We start from the raw sequence: 19,063 nt of genomic DNA, 5'->3' as shown, positions 1-19,063 counted from the left end.
AATACACAAATCCGTGCTATTTACAATTGCAGTAAAACATGGTAATAACAAAAATCACGGGACTGTTCAAATGAGTTGATTACAGGTGAGGGTGTATCGATATGGAGCGGGGATAGAGATGTGGTGGTGCCCAAGTTGTACCACACGAGTTATCTCCCATAAATTATCTGTAACCACACGTTGACTGAGGTGATATTGCAATCCTCAGATGATTTCAACGAATACTTTCAAAGTTACTGTCAAATCTATATTCCTCTCGCAATAGTACTGTTCTCCCTACATGTGTGCATGCATTCATAATGAGCCACAACAACTACACCACAGTGTCATATTTACTTGAAATAGTATTTTCCTTGGTCAGCAAGCGATATTCGGTAAATGAGAATTGATATGATTGTAAAACATTACACTCTTCGAAGGTAAGACGCAATTTATGCTAGCATGAGAATATTCAGTCATTAACTTTGTTATTCTAGTCTGCGTTCAAATAATGTCCACTTTGCCGCTTAATGTTTTGCGACAGTAAGATACTAAGGAAAAGTACTGAACATCAGCCGTGTTGCTTTATTATGGCTTCAAATTTCATTCGGATTTGCATTGTTTGTTTGTTGATTAACGTCGCAATGAGCAATATTCTAGCTATATGACAGCGGACTGAAAATAATCGAGTCTGGACCAGACAATCCAGTGATTGTTGTCATGAACATCGATCTACGCAATTGGGATACGATGACATGCACCAACCAAGTCAGCGAGCCTGACCACCCGATCCCTTTAGTCGCCTCTTACGACAAGCATAGTAGCCTCTTACGGCAAGCAGGATTCTAACCCGGATCGTCACGGTTACATTACTATTTGTATTAAATATGTAAACCAAACGTGTTTTTACATATGTACACAAGTTGGTAATGTGTCAAGGGCATACATATTATTTTACTGAGCTGTGCTTGTATACATTGCATGTTACATGGAGTGTGTGATTGTTGTGGATAGTGGAAACTAGTCTAATGATTGTAGTTTGCGAAGGTTCCTGTGATGTTGTGGCCTGTAATCAGTTCTCCTCTTACATCTGATATTGCGGGATAACCAACATACATCATGACCCACATGGGTCTGTCAAAAGCAACATCTGTGACGGTGGTGTACACTTTGTTATCACCGGCATCAATAACTAATATTTTGTCATTAGCCCCATCCATTAGAAAACACAGTTGTAGGTCAATAGATTGTCCAACTCTGTTCTGAATGAGAGGGCGATCAGTGAAGAGGGTGTTATTACAGACTACACAGAGACACAGCTGCTGCTTGTGGTTGGGGCATGTAACAACACGTACACTCAGTCCGGTGACTTGATAACAGACAGCATCTACAGGGGTGGGGGTCAGGGCAATCTCTTGTATAAGTTTATTATCTTGTATCAATTCCTTTACACAAACCCGAAACTTTACGCGAAACATGCATCGCTGGCCTTGGCATTTTTTAACCATTAAAGGCCTGGATGCCAGACATGAAGTGATATTTTGTATCCGACATCCTGTGTCAGGAGAAGGGACGGCTAAGGTGGTGTTTGTGATTACACATCCAGACACGTCAATAGTGTTATCAGCAGTGCTTGAGTCCCATTCCAGAGTCGGGCCTGTGGGAAGAAAACGTCCATAATAAATACCAACACATCTTGTTGTAGTGTATAACACTTTAACTTCCTAACTCACAAGACACTAGTATCTACCAACCAGAAAAAGAAAGTCACAATTTAGTGTTATATCAATTTCAAATGTCATAAGCGTTCTTCTCCTATATATTGGGGTGGTCGGGTAGCCTAGTGGTTAAAGCGTTCGCTCGTCACGCAGAAGGCCCGAGTTCGATTCCCCGCATTGGTACAATGTGTGAAGCCCATTTTTGGTGTCCCCCGCCGTAATATTGCTGGAACATTGCTAAAAGTGGCGTAAATCCCTACTCATTCACTCACTCTCTTGTATATTTCTTGTACATAACATTGAAAACCCAAGAACCTCTTGCATGGAACATCGCTAACGCAAATCCTATCATAGCTCCTATACTTTAACATTGACTGACACTGCGTTTTACGCTCGTTTAGATCTCGAAAGTGGTCGAACCTATCGAACTCAACAGACAAAATGAATGACAAAACCAATGAATAATATACTGTAACATCATTGAGTCAAGGCCGCAGATCTTACATGTTATCTCCTGGTCACAGATGCTCCGGTCCATCTCCATCACTGAAACAAAGATAGTAATCAGTATGTGTGTCCCATATACACGTACTGCCTGCTCGCACTACTTTAATGCAGAAGGTCTACCGTGAAGATCCGGGTCAGAACAGGTCTAATGGGATCGGGTGGTCAGACACGCTGACTTGGTTGGTTCATGTCATCGTATCCCAATAGCGTACATCGATGATCATGGTGTCAATCACTGGACTGTCTGGTCCAGACTCGATTATTTACAGACCGCCGTCATATAGCTGACATACCGCTGGGTGCGGATTCAAACAACAAACAAACAAATAATGCAGAACGTACCTGTTTTAACAGTATCATCATGTGAAAAGGGAAGTACAACAGGCAATTCACTGGACGGGACTGTGTCCATCAGCTGCCACACGTAATGGAATCCCAGCCATCAACGTGCGCCAAGTTGGTGTTCGTACCATGTCAAGCCGACAGGGCATGATTATGTCTGACAGACTGTTATCCCCTGAATACCACAGGGACATGTATGTCTTTGTCCTTCAACCTCAGTTTGAGATTAAATAGAACATCTGATTTGTCAAGACACCAAATTATATTTCTGAAACGTCACCACGAACCAAAGTTCGTTAAAGAAAAAAGCCGCAAACATGAGTGCCGAAGGGATCTTTCCGTCATGGTATCTCAGTGTCCTAGCACTATGAAATCGGCATTGATCCAAACCAGTAAAAGCACACACACACACACACACACACACACACACACACACACACACACACACACACACACACACACACATGCACGTAGCTATATCAGTACAATAATCTGTAAAGCGACGTTAATACCCTATACACCTCACTTGTTACATTTAGACGTCTTCTTCTTTATTTCAATGCAGTACGACCCGTTGTAACTATGACTTTGTGAGGTTGGTTGGTTTACGGTTGCCAGTGTAAACATGACGTGCTATTTGAAGATGTGTACACATCCTTTGAGGTATAAAATAGTGAAATAAAAACATGATAAGAATTCAATTTGACATTTTGTGTGAGTTCGAGGATGGGCTTCCATAGAGTAAGGGTCAAACTGTATGAACGTTGGAGCTTGCACGTCAATTCTTAAATAACAAAATTAATCATATTTTATTCTTAAAATATGTAAAATACTGAGACAAATTGAAGAGAATAACCACATTCTAATTACACACATACCTCCGATATTAACAACAGATTTGACTTTATAGATTTCTTTTTTATATGTAGTATTAATGTCTATGTTATCGAAAAAAAATAAACGAACTCCTTTGTTTTTCAAAGACATTACTTACATGATGTAAACATAAATCAATGTTGCCGAATAAGTTTCAGATTCTTTTTTACACATCCAGGTTGTTTTTGCAGGTGAACGCACGTTGATGAAATATATAATTATATTGATCAATATAGCATGTCTCAATGCCGCATCTCCAAAGACATAAAACAAGTAATGACGTCAAACGAAATTGTGTCAAATTTTCAGTTTTCATCATATTTGTAAGCACTTGATTATTAATGGTACACCATGAGTCACATGACACTGACACAATCAGGTGAATGCTTGAACCCAGGGACTAATTCACGTGTTAGATGTGGTCTTCCATTTCGCTATGACTTCCTATGTGTGTAGTATGATATCCTCATTAATTATTATTTGAGGTGACGTTGGAATGGATGGGTTAATCGTGAACAAAACAATGCGAAAATACATTGTCGTTATCCACAGCAAATTATCACCAAACTCGAATGCATAACGTTATATATAAACATGCAAATCAACTTGATATAGATTTCAGTCCTTCAGAAATTAGACAGTATTTTGTTTGTGTACGAAAAAATGTGGCGCAATATGCTACGAGTTGACGTATAACAAAATCTCGGCAACACAAAGCACTGTCGGTTTCTCGAGCCAGTTCAATGATTGCAGTTAATTTTACACCATGACTAATTTAATTTTCAGATCTTATAGAAATGTGCGTCATACAACTCATTCGTCATCCAGAAAGGAAAGACTTGCATGAACTGGCATTGTTTATCATTGAGTGATTATGAGCTGTCTATTAGTCGAAATGTTAAATAACTATATATTGTTATTGATCGATACTTGTCGTATGTATTCAGGGAACAGTCTTTATGTCTTTTTGTTTATGTTCATAAATGTAACACATCCGCACAAACGTAAGTGTCAATTACGTGTACACTAAAATATTTGCATATTTGTACCTAAGGCTACATATGAAGTAGTTCTTATTAATAAATACGTTGAAATTATGACTTCACATGATGTCTTTCTAATCCTTAACACAAAAGAAACTGTAGATAACATACAAAATCAGTTTATCGTTTAGCGCTATAACGCAACTACAGCCCAACCCATTCTTTTATCAGCCAATCAGGACACAGAAGTCGGTTAGTGGACGTGGCCTTATTTGTTTTCGGTTCATGGAATCATAAATAAAACGTGACAACAAACATTTCCATAACAGCGTAAATAAACTTTGAGGCAATATCTATACGCATTTCTTAACACTGATTGGTTACCCGTGATCTATGAAGTCTTCGATATTACAAAGGGCATGCGCACATGCTAATTAATTTCTTCAACCTAATAAAACAGACAAAAAGAACGGCGGAAGCCCATCCGATGTCATTATATGGAAATACCCCTGATGGTTATGGTTTAATCAAAATGAATCCCTGCAATGAAAGCAGTTTTAGATTTCGGATGACATGGCTAACACCAGGGAGACCATATAAAGGATAGTCTATATACGATTGCCACTCCCTTGTCATCCATCTATCGTGGTATACCCAACACCTGTGTATTTTTCTTCATTCACTTGATGCTCGGTTAATGAATTTATTACAGATATAATTAGTGGTAGAACCACTGACAAAACTTCCAATTTGGCATTTCTTGTGTCTGGGGTAATTATTCAATCCAAATCCAGGTTTGAACTTGGGGGAAATGCATGTTCTGAACAATGAACGTGACAGCGCAGCAAGAAAGAATGATCAGTTGAGTTACAAAAAAACAACATCCATCAAAGGTTAAACCGAAAATACGTTGATTGATTCATCGCTGTTATCTTGCACAGTGGATTTGTCACAAGTGTTTACATGGGTAGGTTCACTATGCCTATTTAAAAACAAGATGTTTTGTTCAACAGATTAACCAATAGTACGCTTTTTATTGGAATTCGTTATAATACATTTTTCAGTCAATTTGTAAAATAACTGAATATTTAAAAGTTTGATGTATTGCCTAAGTGAAAATTTTAGTCATATTACACATTGGCTATAACATGTACAAACGATAGAATAAGCAATGCTCAGGTGAAATATTAAATAAAAGCGACAAATGCGCTTACTGTTGGCGCAGCACAGGTCGCGAACTAGTCGAGATTTCTGGGATATCACCAGGGTACTTACGGTACACAACAACAAAGGCAGCAATCAGTCCCGGGAAATTGTTGAATATCAGTGCCCCTTTAAAGGAGACGAAGCAAGTCTGGTTGATTACCGTTTATGTTCAAGTTACTAATTTACCACAGTACTACACGAACATGGTGTCGGATCATTTTCCATGCGTTATGTCATTGGAAGTAAATACGGCCCATAGTGCAACGGCTAACCGGGCGACGAACGAGGATAATAATGTATCATCAGATATAAAGAGAATACTACACAATTGCCTGTCAGATACAATTTATCTTACAACGAGTTTTTTCAAAAAGCTTTCGCCCGTTAGATACGCTTTGAAACAACGAGTTGTAAGAAAAATGGTATCTGACAGGCATGAGTGCAGTAATCTGTTTCTAACAAACCCTAAAGTCGCACGTTATTAGCATCGAATCGATGCATTTTGTCTGTTTCCATGATCGCAGTGGCGCATTCATACAAAACCAAACAGTCATGAGTGACGTCATCCGACGTACTGCTTACTATTCATAAATAATGTGACCCTACACCTAAGCCTGAAAACGTTTCTGCCTTTTTGTGGATTACAAAAGCCATGATTTTAGTGCAAACTAGATAAGATCAAAGAACCCGCATGATGCTGAGTTAAACAAAATCACCTCAAAGAAATAACCAAATATGTACAACAATGTTTATATATCGTATGACATCACTGCCGGTGACCGACGTCTACAAAATGGCGTGTTCACTGACAACAGTACGTTTATGTAAAACGTTTACGATCGATGTTGAATTTCCCTGATCAATTAGACGAATTGATCTCTCAAAATGGGAAGGTGTAAAATCTGAATTTTGCTTTGTTTACATTTCAACAAGTACAGTTTTCCGAGCACAGTGTTCGTTTCCAAACCTAATTTATTTCGAACGATGTCATCTCGATAATTTGTATTGGTGATAAAGACCATTTGTCATTTGATTCTACAATGTAGGAGGAATTCAGGGATGCATGTATCGCAGCTGAGTTTGAAATGTACGTGATCTCAAAGGCGTTTCATAACCCGCATACGTGAAACATGATTTTTGTGAACAGAATCCAATATGGCGGAAAGTACACTTCGGCGTTTGTGTTTGGGTATTTTCCCAATCGTTCAAAACGAGTCTAGATTCCTCGGCGACGTTTCAGAATTATCATTGATGTTTTGGTGAAAAACAGATTCCCGTGATCACTAATGTGCTATTTTTTGAAATTCAATCCTTCGACTTAATATCCGATATTTAAATTTCTGAACACACAGTAATTTTGCTTTGCCCAAAATGACAGTGGATGATATCACAGAAGAGAGAAGCGAGTTGAGCATGAGGAAGATTGTATAGATGATTGTATAGATCCTTTTGGAGACGTGTCAACAATATTATTTCTTCACCTTCTGTGACAAGCAGCCCAGCTGCAGGTATTAGCAATGTGCAATGGACAGAATATTTCCAGCATTGGTTTAATTTAAGGGATATACATGTGGAAGGGGACAATCTACACGCGGCACAAGATTTTATCACCAGCCATTCTATTAAAGAGTGCAATTACTGAAATGATGATGGTATGAATAATCCCCTAATACTGATGTAACTGAAGGAGAAGTATTACCAGCAATACATAACTTGAAATTTGGTAAATCGGCAGGACCGGATGGAATTTTCCCGAAATTGTGAAATGTTGCAGCACTTCAATCATATCACACTTAAAAATAGTTGTTCATAGGATTATGCATAACGGCGTATTCCCTTACTAGTGGGCAAAGGGTATAATACTTCCCGTGCATGAGAAAGATAATATTAATCATGTCAATAATTATAGAGGAAATACGCTGGTGGATGTTTTTGGAAAGTTGATAAGGTGGATGTATTTGGAAAGTTGATAACAACAATATTAAATGAACGGCTCAAGACTTTTGCAGAAATTTATGAAACGATTCCTGAAGCTCTGGATTGATTTCGGAGCAGATGGAGTACAATTGACAATATATTCACTTTACAGTGTTTAGCACAAAAGTATCTCTCTATATATAGCTAAACGTCGAGGTAGATTTTATTGTTTGTTTGTTGATTTCCGAAAAGTGTTGGATTCGATCAAAAGGAAGTTCTTGTGGTATTTACTACTGAAAATGAAATCAACAGTTGTTGATTGGGGTTTTTGAAGGATCTATACTCCAAGATCCAGTGTGCTGTCAGGACATCAAAAACCTCTCTTTCAGATTATTTCGAATCACTGACCAGCGTTCGACAAGTCTGAATGTTGAGCCCCTTCATGATGTTTAACCTCGAACTACAGTTTATGACAGAAAGAGGAATGTTTTTTTGAGAGGAATTCGTTGACCAATATTACTTTTACTATATGACGATGATTTGGATATATTCGATGACACCGTAATAGGTCTGCAAGGCAAGATTGACATTTCATCTATTTTTTTATAAAACGTTGGCACTTTGTCTAATACCGAAGGCTTGGTGTTCAGAAGAGGTGGCACTTTAAGGGATGATAAACGATGGTGCTTGAATGATAAGCATATTAATTTAAGTACTTACTGAAGTTCTGTTTTCAACCAGATTGTCTTGGTTTAAATGCATTGATACCCTCAAGATTAAACGCCAATAAGGCTTTGCTTACCATCAAAATGCTGCAGTTTCACTTTATAAATATGCCAGTTAACATTTTATTTAAATCATGTGATATTAAATAAAGCCCTTTCTTCTTTGTGTTGCGGAGATTTGCGGATGCAAAGCTGGTCAAACTGTCGATACTTATCATACTAGTTTTTGTAAAATTTGTTTCAGGGGTTGGTAAATATGTACCAAGCACTTCAAAATTGTCTGAATAAGATATTAAATGTAAAACAGATATTATGTGCATGTGGATTATCATACGAAGAGTGTTAAATGCTGGTGTAAACCAATTAGAATGAATGATGACAGATATCCCCGACAGTGTTATTCACAATGAAGGAGCTGGATGAATGTGTTAGAATTCATAACTCATAACTCATGTTAAACATTTCCGCTACATTTATGGATTTGGCTACGTTTGCATGCGCACGAGCAGAATATTGGTGATGTTAATTGTTTAGACAGCGTTTGTTGGATTGTAAAAATAGTATCCAGATGAGAATTGATGAGTCTTGTAAATTAAGGTATTATTCACATGTTAAGATAGTATTGGATATAGAATATTATGTTACAGCTTTCAGAAATATCAGAAACAGATCACAACTTTTGAGCAAGTGTCATTTGACGCTCTTAGAAATTTTCTGAGAAAGAACATGCTCCACTGTAACATAAAACTGATGAAACGTAGCTGCTGGAATACTGCTCGTCACAAAGGGGAAGTTCACTTTTGGAAAGTTGGAATCACCCCTGTTGTCATACAGTCTTGTTGAGATATTTGTGTCACACTTAAACTTTATGCATAGATCTAAATATGAAACAAATGAGTCTGTTTTAACCCGTCCCTTCTATTTCTGCTTCAAGTGGGTATATCAGTGAAGGGAATCGGCTTTTCACCGCTGGGGAAATAGTGGCAATATTAAAATATGTAAGATATAAAAAACACTTTCATTAATATAAAAACCTTCACTTTAGACATTACATACCATATGATGGAATCCTGGAAGGGACATTGTCGCGTTGTCGCATTGTCACCCTTACAACTAATGCCAAAAGTGTCAATATTAACCAAAGCGTGATAAAGCGATAATGTGACAATTCATCAAAAAGTTGCGTTGTCACATTGTCGCCCTTTTATTGGTCACTGCTTATTTTGGAGATTTTAACAAAACACTATCTATGGTTATAAAGAAATGCTCTTAGAGATCGAACTCAGTTACAACAATTACAAATGCGCATACATATATGTGCGTCCGCGAAGGAGCTAAGTCTGTGAGCTTAAGGGTCGTCAGTTATCTGAAGTTCGATGTATTGACTCCGAAAAAGTACATATGATTCAAATATTGACATTGCTGAAACATTATTGTGAAAATCGTGAGGCAGTATTGTTTAACGCCGCTCTCAACAGTCATTGCGTGTCAGCTTGATGTGGGAGAAAAGCCTGAAGTGATTTAGGTCCAAAATGAAGACACTTAATCAGAACGAACTGGGAATTCGTACCCACGATCATAAGGTTCTGGCACGCTTAGGGGACATCACTCTGCACAGTGAATTCATCGTAAAAACAAAGTCACTTGCCCAAAGAGGCACCACATGTGTTGCATGTGCTTCAGTGTGGAGCAGGACTGAAGACCTAGAAACTCCCAGGAGCCAAGCAGCCGAACACAATCACCAATCCAAGGACTCCCCGTGACTAACGTGACCTGTGGTTTAACGCCGCTTTGAACTAAATTACAAGTTATTCCACAGTGTGTCAGGAAATCCCTGAGTGTATAGTGCTGGGGTTCAATTCCACGATCACAGTTTTTTGGTAATTCTACATTTGTAAGGGGGCGGTCGGGTAGACTCGTGGTTGAAGCGTTCGCTCGTCACGCTGAAGACCCGGGTTCGATTCCCGACATGGGTACAATGTATGAAGCCCATTTCTGGTGTCCCCCGTCGTGATATTGCTGGAATATTGCTAAAAGCGACGTAAAACCATACTAATTCATTCACTCACTCACATTTGTAAGAGACGTGAACGACAGGGGCATCGATTTAAGAAGATGTCAGAGATCAGAATTAAATTAAATAGAAACGTTGTTTCTTGCTGTGAAGACACATAAGGTTTATGGAAAATGACACAGACAATAACGATATATGAACTACTTTCTGAAGCAACGATGAAAAAGTTCTTTTAACTTTGAGAAAAGCTACTCACATTGCCATTGCTATTTTGGTTTTGGAACAATTGGAGCTAGCAAATGACCACTGGAGTTTGAAAAGAGGTATAACCATTTGTACGCATGCGTAGATTAATTTACTTACAACGCATGCGCACCAATAATTGAACAGGACGACAACTCGACAATGCAACAAAATCAATATGTCGCATTGTAGTGTTGTCGCGCATTTTAACGCCCTTTTCGCTCAGTTTTGATGGGCGACAAGGTGACATATTTTCAAATTGAAAAATGTTGCATTGTCGACCTTTGGTAAAATATGAAATATTGTTCAAAGCGCAACAATTCGATGATGTGACAATGTGACAAATAGCCAAAATGTCTTATTGTTGTATTCTTGCATTGTCGCGCTTTGGTTAATTTTGACACCTTTTGCTTGTTTTTGTAAGGGCGACAATGTGACAAAGGGACAAAGTCCCTCCTAGGATTCCATACATAGGAGGTAGCTGCACACATGTTAAATAGATGAACAGTATGTAATAGTTTACTACCTACCTGTAGGAAACTCTGCAGGTTCCAGTGTGATGGCGTTGTATACTGCAGTATCTGGCACAACATTCGGCCTCTCTGTTGGGGAGAACGTAACTGATCTGACCATTCCTGCCACCTTGATAGTATCCTGAAGATGTTTTACGTTTGCTTGAACAAAAATTACTCCGGTCCTGTCAAAGGGTATTTCCTGTGGTGACTCCTTCAACATGGAGTTCAAAGAGGCCTCAGAAGACCCCATTACTTGTAGATCTTCCACCTTGTCAGCTTTGCTGCGCATCTGTCGCATGTATTCGGAAGAAGACTTCACTTTACTCAGCAGTAGTCTTGTCGAATCCAAGGCCTCCTCTGTTAGCTTCAGATTCTTAGCAGATTTCCCCTCAACATCTGATAGAAGGATTGTTCTTCTTTGATTCAGCCCATCGATCAGATTGTCAAAGATTTTGTTGATATCATCTCGTGCTACCTTCATTGACAATTTGATGTTCTCTATCTTCTTTTGAAGGGCTGACTCCGTTTCGCTCAGTCTCTTTGTCTTCTCTTCTATCTTTCCTAAAACATCATTTGTGGACTTCGCCTTTCCTTGGTGTGCTTCATCCACAGACACGACGTTGTGCCCCTTCCCTTCTTTGTGATCTACTACAGTGCAGGACACACATACGACCTTGTCACAAGTGTAGCAGTAGAACTGTAGAGGTTGTTGGTGCTGACTGCACTGATGTAGACGACGAAAACTCTGCACAGGTCGGCCCTTCATTTCATCAAAGGTATTTATAGTGTGGGTCTTTGATACCGTATTCCGTTTATGGGCACTTAAGCAAATGGAACATAAAAATGTTCCACAGTTGTCACACTGGGCTACAGCTGTTTCCTTGTCAGGGCAATCTGTACATGGCAGATGGAGACCTTTCTGGATCTTGAGGTAGTCCAGAGTCTTCAGGATGACAGTCTCTTTGGGCAGAGATTTCACCCCACCAGGCAGATTATGTCGCTGTCGACACATGGGGCAGGATAGGGTTGCAGCACCTCCACTGCAGGTTTCTAGACAGGGCTGACATATGGACTGTACACAACATGGCATACGACGGGGAATTCGTTTTGCGTCATCAAAGTGTTCTGTACATATTGGGCACTCTGTCAGAAGATCCTTGATCGCAGCAACTGAGACAAGATCCGACATGATGTCTGGCAAAAGACAATCATTACGACCATGTTGAATTAAATGGAATCAATTTCTTTCATTGTGATGGATTTAAACATATATTATGAATTTGAAAGTGTCGTGAGACCGTGGTTATACATGTGATCAATTTCCCGAAGCATAGACTCCCACCTACACATACGCATCTCATCCCTTCACACGAATATTACAGACTAGGATTCAGGATTCCACTCCTCATATACATGTTTCTCTTTCGGGTATATCACTTGTGCTATGTGTAAAGCGATGTATTAGTTTAACCCATGTGAGAGAGTGATGTTGGGCTTACTCTGCTCACAGTAGTGCAAGTATTTACCGACATGTCAGCTTAATTTGGGAGGAACGTTCGAAGTAACGTACCCAATAGAGAAACTCACGTGCATGAAAGGGATGCTGACAAACTTAGAATTATAACAGGAGCACATATTGGATTCAAACCGCCGATCCTGGTTTCAGCAATGTGGAGAGCTGAGCAGCCTGTGTCCCATATCACCTCGGGAATACCAATAGCAAAGGTCGAACCACAAGTACATGTATGGAGGACACGGGTGGCCCAGTCGTCTAAGGCAACGGTTTTCACTGTACACAGTTGTGTCCCTTATACATGACAGAAACCTATGATCGTTTTTGCGAATCCCGCTTCGCCCGGATTATGTTTTTAGGAATGCCAGCACCATACCCTTGCTCGTGGGTTTCCTCCCACATTAAGCAAACACGACGTGATATAAATGGAATACTGTTCGGCGGCATGAACTCGTACATATATGAGTTTGAGTGTACTCAATGAATGTTCATGCACAGAAGCTACTTTCGTAAAAGAAATACTCCATGCCATAGAAAGGTAGGGCAGTACACTACTAACATACAGCATGTCGTATAGTGAAATAGTGTGTACTTAACCATGTGGGCAGGTCTTACACAAATGCTTAAATTTGAAAAAGAAGCTTCATTGAATGTTCCCATCATGTGGTTTATCAAAATGTCAGAAAGATTTGTTATATCCGTGTGTTGATGTCAACGGGTCTTAAAACCAGTCTAGTCACGGTCTAGTGAACGTAACATCACCTCTCTCTTAATTGCCCGTTGCGTCGTCATCTCTCGGCAAACCCCGGCGGATGATAGAAGTATGCAATTTAAACCACTAGAAATAAAAATTTACAGGTCACTGATTCCCTGACAATGAACGTAAAGACACCGGAGTATGACATCCGCCGGACTTTACTTAAAGATTGAAGTTGTATTTGTTGACGTTGATCAGCTGATGAAGATGAAACAAATTCCATGATCATTCAATCGATGTCGCACTCAGTTTTCCCTAATTATCTTTTTAATGTTATTTGTTTACATTGAGGAATTCCCCTAAAGTAGTTCTGTATGTCTCCGCGCGATTGACAACGTAATCACGTGACATGCTGACGTTCGTCCTGAAACGACAGCCAGCTTGGTAGTGTTCACCTTGGCGAAGTCACCCGCTACTGTCAATATTAAAGGGTGGCGACACCGGGCATATAAGAGAAAGGGAAGCTGTTTGTCGAACGGTGACAATGCAGTAAATCTCTAGAACGTGACCAGACTGGTTTTACGACCCGGTGACAGTTGCCATCAACATGGACAGGCAGCACTAACAACACTCATTAAGTGACATTGTGAAACATATGTAACCTTAATTTTGCATTCTGTATGGAAATGGGTACAGCGACATTGCAGGCTTCTTGCGTCTGCCATTGAGTGACAAATGTTGACGCGATCTATATCATGCAGATTTTGATAACAAGCAGGAAGTAACTCGACATTCACATCAACTTTATATAATCACTACTCCAACAGAAACGCTGCTGCATTACATACGTTCTGTGATCCTGACACAGCAACACGTCATAATCAACAGACTGATTAACTTTCTTACCTTAAGAGAAATGACAGAGAGAGGTGTACAGAAGGCGTCTACATACACGTACACAGACACCACTCCACCTAAGCCTTTCTGCACACGCGCAGTTGCTACTTTGGTTATTATAACAACTTGAAAGACATGACTACCTCGTATGGTGTGTGCAGTCTCATACAATGGTAAATAGGTCAGTTGTAAACAGTGTACTTCGATCACACCTTGTGGTGTGGCGTGGATACAACCAGGCACGTATATGCACAGACAAAACAAAAACTCTTGTAGACGAATATGCGCGCAGCTGCAGCAAATTGATAAATGAATTCATATTACCAGTGTCAGTGGAAAGTCGAGTTTTTACATGGCATTTTTCATGTAACACCTCATATCAAACCGAGACCCCCATGCCATCCCAAGGGCCAAATGAATGGTGGTCGATATATATGATACAATAACCTTTTTATCATATACCATAAAATAATGTGTCCATTCATAAAGATCCATAACATTTTCACCTTGTTGAGAAGACGCTGTCATGGGAATATTAGCCGAGCAGACGACGCACCAACTCCAATCGGGTTGATATCAATAGCTCATTCTAAGTGCACTGACAAGGCATAACAGCCCTCCAGGGGTGTAACACGGGTCTGGTTATTGTGATACCCCCCTGTGATATGACCATCTCCATATTGGCATACAGGGGTGTAATAACCCGGCCGTGCTGATATAACGATCGAAATCAGCCCGACTTATGTCCCTTAGTGCGTCGCCTGCTCGTTTGTTGACAGTAATATAATGTATTGCATTCACTGGCAAACAGATACATTTTACAATGTTATGCCATGGTATATGATAAAAAGGCCATATCACTCCTCGACCCCCCATCTGGCCTTCGGCCCTCGAGCTGATATGAGGGTTGGGGTTTGATATGAAAACTGCCATATTATAACCTCTAAATATCACAGTGAGTTAAATCAAAAACTGTATAATCTGAATATGTCATATCTGTCTTGGTTGATCAATCTTTGTTTGCATTTTTTAAGTTAATTGGTGTAGTTAATCGAAATTGGTGTTCAAGAAGAGGACATATATTTGCGATTTGCAATAATTGAACTTTAGGTTTTGTATATCTACCTTAGCCCAATGTCATTGGTAATGTTGAATATCATACTGAGTTCGAGGAACACGTTCAAACCTATTAATCTGAATCTATCATATCTATCCATATCTTTCAATGATGGAACTTCTTTTTCTCCATATCATTTACCTAGAGCACAGTTTGACGAACAGCGTTTGTCGCATGCGGCATTCCAACCTGTAAAGTCCACAGCGAAGAACTGTTCTCAACTGTCAAGGCGTCATGGAAGAAATCAAGAGGAATTGACAATGGCAAGTTTACTGACATCAAGACTTATAGTTTATCCGTTTATGAAGGTGTGTATTTGTGTTTAATTCAGTTCTGTACTTTGGCCGTACGTATTATTTTCTCAGCATTTCGTTAAAATTACCCTTTTCATGATCAGGGTTATGTTTGCTTAGAATAATGACAATTGGGCCCTATTATCGCCCATCAACATAACGACAAAATACGAATATGTAAACAACATATGTGTGGACGTTCTTTTCTGATTACGTGTAATTACACACAGGGAACTTGTGTACTGAACTACACTAGGTGATGTAGGCAATACTGGATTTTCTGCTCCGGTCGATGATTTTGACAAAGGACACGCTTAAGAACAAAATGACTACTGTGAAACTCATAGTCGAATGACATAGATACATATATGCCAAATTCCACATGTCACGGTGACATCGTGGTAAGTATACAGAATCTACATCTCCCCAGTAGTTGGGCGATGGGGTAGCCTCGTAGTTAAAGCGATCGCTCATCACGCTGCAGGCCCGGGTTCGATTCACAGCAAGCTTGAGGGTACAATGTGTGAAGCCCATTTCTGGTGTCCCCTGCCGTGATATTGCTGAAATATTGCTCAAAGCGGCGTTAAACCTCAAATCCTGCTGGTTACTGACAGAGCAAAAAGAGTCAAGTAGAGTGCATGCGGGTTGCAGTGTCTCTCGGGTAATATGAAGAATAACCAACTCGGAACTCACACCAAATGTCCTATTATGCTACATGCCGCACATAGCAACGTCACTTCATATCAAGAATAGTTGCAAATAGTTAAATATGATGTCATGCATTGTGATAGTGGTCAGACACAGTTTTATGTAGCGTCGTTCCGAGATATTTTTACTGAGCTTATATATCCATGTGATACACGGAAACCTATATTTTTCTACATTTCACAAAAAGAAACGTGTGCCGTAGGATAATCTCTAAATCATTTGTAAATGCCTATAAATATTCTTATGTGAAACACTGATAATGATGTTAAAGGAGGTGGTCGGGTAGCCTTGTGGTTGAAGCGTTCGCTCGTCACGCCGAAGACCCGGGTTCGATTTCCGCTATGGGTACAATGTGTGAAACCCATTTCTGGTGTCCCCCGCTATGATATTTCTGGTATATTGCTAAAAGCGGCTTAAAACCATACTCACTCACTCACTCTTAAATTTAAAGAATCAATCTAGCAGTACTGTAAAGATATATTACGAAATATCAGCATTGCGTATTTAGCGACAAAAGCCTTTACAGAATCAAAAGAAATCTCTGCTTAAAGGCAAAGTCTGTTGTACGATTCCGATACAATATGGTTCGAGTCTTTCGGGTGAGCAAGGAAGTATGGGATGCACACAATGGTCGCTGAGATCTGTACCGGGGGAATGATCATGAACTCTTTATTCTTTTACTATGGACGTCGGGTCCTGGAGACCATCCCCTCTGATGATGTTTTACACGTTTATTCACCGTCTCGTCATTTCCCTTCAGAGATAACAACTGGGTCATTCCTTCTGATAGTGTAAGGTTGTGACCTGATATTAGTTCACACGTCATGTTTGAATCTTGGGATGCATCTAGATACACCATGACCCAGAATGTTCTTTCACACACAGTGTCAGTCACAGACTGAATCACTGTAGTGATGCCAATGTCAACAACATAAACCTTACTGCTCCTACCGCCCAGTAGAATGTCTAGATGTAAGGCACCTGCCTCGCCAATTTGATTTCAAACAATAGGTATATCAGAGAGGAGTTTGCCATCAAACCTCACCCAGAGACAAAGCTGGTGCTTATGCTTTGGACATCCTATGATACGTACACTCAGTCCAGTTGATTGGTTCCAGCAAGTATCTACGGGGTTATCAGTCATTGCTGTCTCAAACACCATGCTTCTTTTCTCAGTTACCCTTTTTTCAAAGAGAAGCTGACTTTCACCAGAAACATCTCTCGGCTTCCACCTCTGATAACCAAAGGTCTTGATGTCAACAGACGTCTCCACGACCTTATTCGACATCCTGTGTCTTTGGCGGAGTCTTGGGCTTTTCATTTGTTACCAAAGTATCAGATACAGTGATGTCGTCACTCGCTGTACTGCAGTCCCATTCAAGGTGCGGACCTAGGGAGGAAACAAGAGACATACTAATAACACAAAACACATTCATTGTAAGTCTTATTCACAAATACACATTATTGAATCAGTATAACATAACACCCATTCAAGTTGACAGCCGCCTCATAACCGACAATGTTTTTATTAAAAGGATACAAGACGAAATATGTATTTTCCACCTCCCATGTATTATTCCTTCAAGTAAAAAAAGTTACATTTCATTTCAGCGAAATATATAGTACAAGAGAAAACAAACTATATGAATAGTAATATGTTGGTTTTTTTATGTCCTTCATCTATCAATTGAACTTCCACGACTATCTGTAGATTGGGATTTTTTGTCTGTTTGTTATTTAACGCCGCCAGCTATATGAAGGCGGTCTGTAAATATTCGCGTTTGGACCAGCCCATCCAGTAAATGAGATCATGAGCATCGATCCGCGCAATTGGGATATTATGACAAACAACAACCAAGTCAGCGAACCTGACTACCCGATCTGGTTAGTCGCCTCTTACGACAAGCATCTGGTGCTTGTGAAACCGACGAGCATGTGTATGATGTAGACAAACAATGAGTCATAGTGAGGGTTAAATTTTTGTTCAAACCCAGGCATAACCCTCTACGGAAAACCGCACAGGAGCCATACATCAGAGGTCAAGCAGTGTCCCTTATGTTGATGGGCACATGACATGATAAGTTGAATCTTTAACACATGAGATCTCACATGAAATGGCTTCATCTCCACTGGAAATCGTCTTGTCCACATTAGCGACTGAAACAGATTACAATGTAACTAAGAAATGAAATTCACCAACTGTCGAACTAAAGATTATGATATACCTTTATCTACTTACAAACTAAATGTTAGTTTCACTACAACATACTCAAACGAACTATAATAATGTATCTATCCAACCGTTTACATTTAGTTATAAAGTTAAGTCATTATAAGCAGACGTGGGACAGTAGTCATCACAAATTTTCGAACCAAGCTACCACATGTCGACAATAACATTTTATAGATATTTTTACATACATGTACATAATAAAAATTATTTTACCCTTTTGAAATTCTGCAGTTGTCAGTGTGATGGTATTGTACCTGTCATCACCTGGTACATATCCAGGCCTCTGTTTTGTGAAGTATGCGACTGACCTTATCAGTCCTGCTCCCTGGATTGCGGAGAAAAGGTGGGTCTTCTGTCTGGTCAGTTCTACTCCTCATCTGCCGTGTGGAGTCCAAAGAAGACTTCACCTTGTTTCGCAGTTGTTTAGTTGGCTCTAAGGCCTCGTTCGTTAGTTTAAAACTATCACTATAAACGTCTTCAAGGTGTAACAAAAGGATATGTCTTCTGTCCTGAACTTCTTTTATTATTTTATCAAATCTTTGGTCAAGGCTATCTTTGGCAGCTTTCTTGGAAAGTTCTA

At 39.6% G+C, this 19,063-nt stretch overlaps 1 protein-coding gene across 3 annotated transcripts in view; it reads right to left on the bottom strand.

Moving 5' to 3' along the window:
- Positions 1–803: 803 nt before the first annotated feature.
- Positions 804–19,063, bottom strand: part of LOC124135191 (E3 ubiquitin-protein ligase TRIM33-like) — a 34,135-nt gene continuing 15,875 nt past the window's right edge. For 2 of the 3 annotated variants that reach the window (XM_048396307.1, XM_048396308.1), the window contains 2 exons: positions 2,202–2,243; positions 804–1,636 (listed from right to left, as the gene is read on the bottom strand). In XM_048396307.1, coding sequence (XP_048252264.1) covers positions 1,005–1,636; positions 2,202–2,243 — 674 coding nt within the window. In that variant the 3' untranslated portion in view covers positions 804–1,004. Of the gene's footprint in view, positions 1,637–2,201; positions 2,244–11,040; positions 12,220–14,141; positions 14,295–19,063 lie in introns of those variants that run through there. The other variant, XM_048396309.1, reaches the window with a different exon arrangement.

The sequence above is a fragment of the Haliotis rufescens genome, unplaced genomic scaffold, assembly GCF_023055435.1.
Source record: "Haliotis rufescens isolate VD_foot unplaced genomic scaffold, xgHalRufe1.0.p SCAF_15, whole genome shotgun sequence".
NCBI classification, from domain to species: Eukaryota; Metazoa; Mollusca; class Gastropoda; order Lepetellida; family Haliotidae; genus Haliotis; species Haliotis rufescens.
Note: the sequence above shows the minus strand (reverse complement) of the source record. Positions and strands in the feature narration are given on the sequence as shown.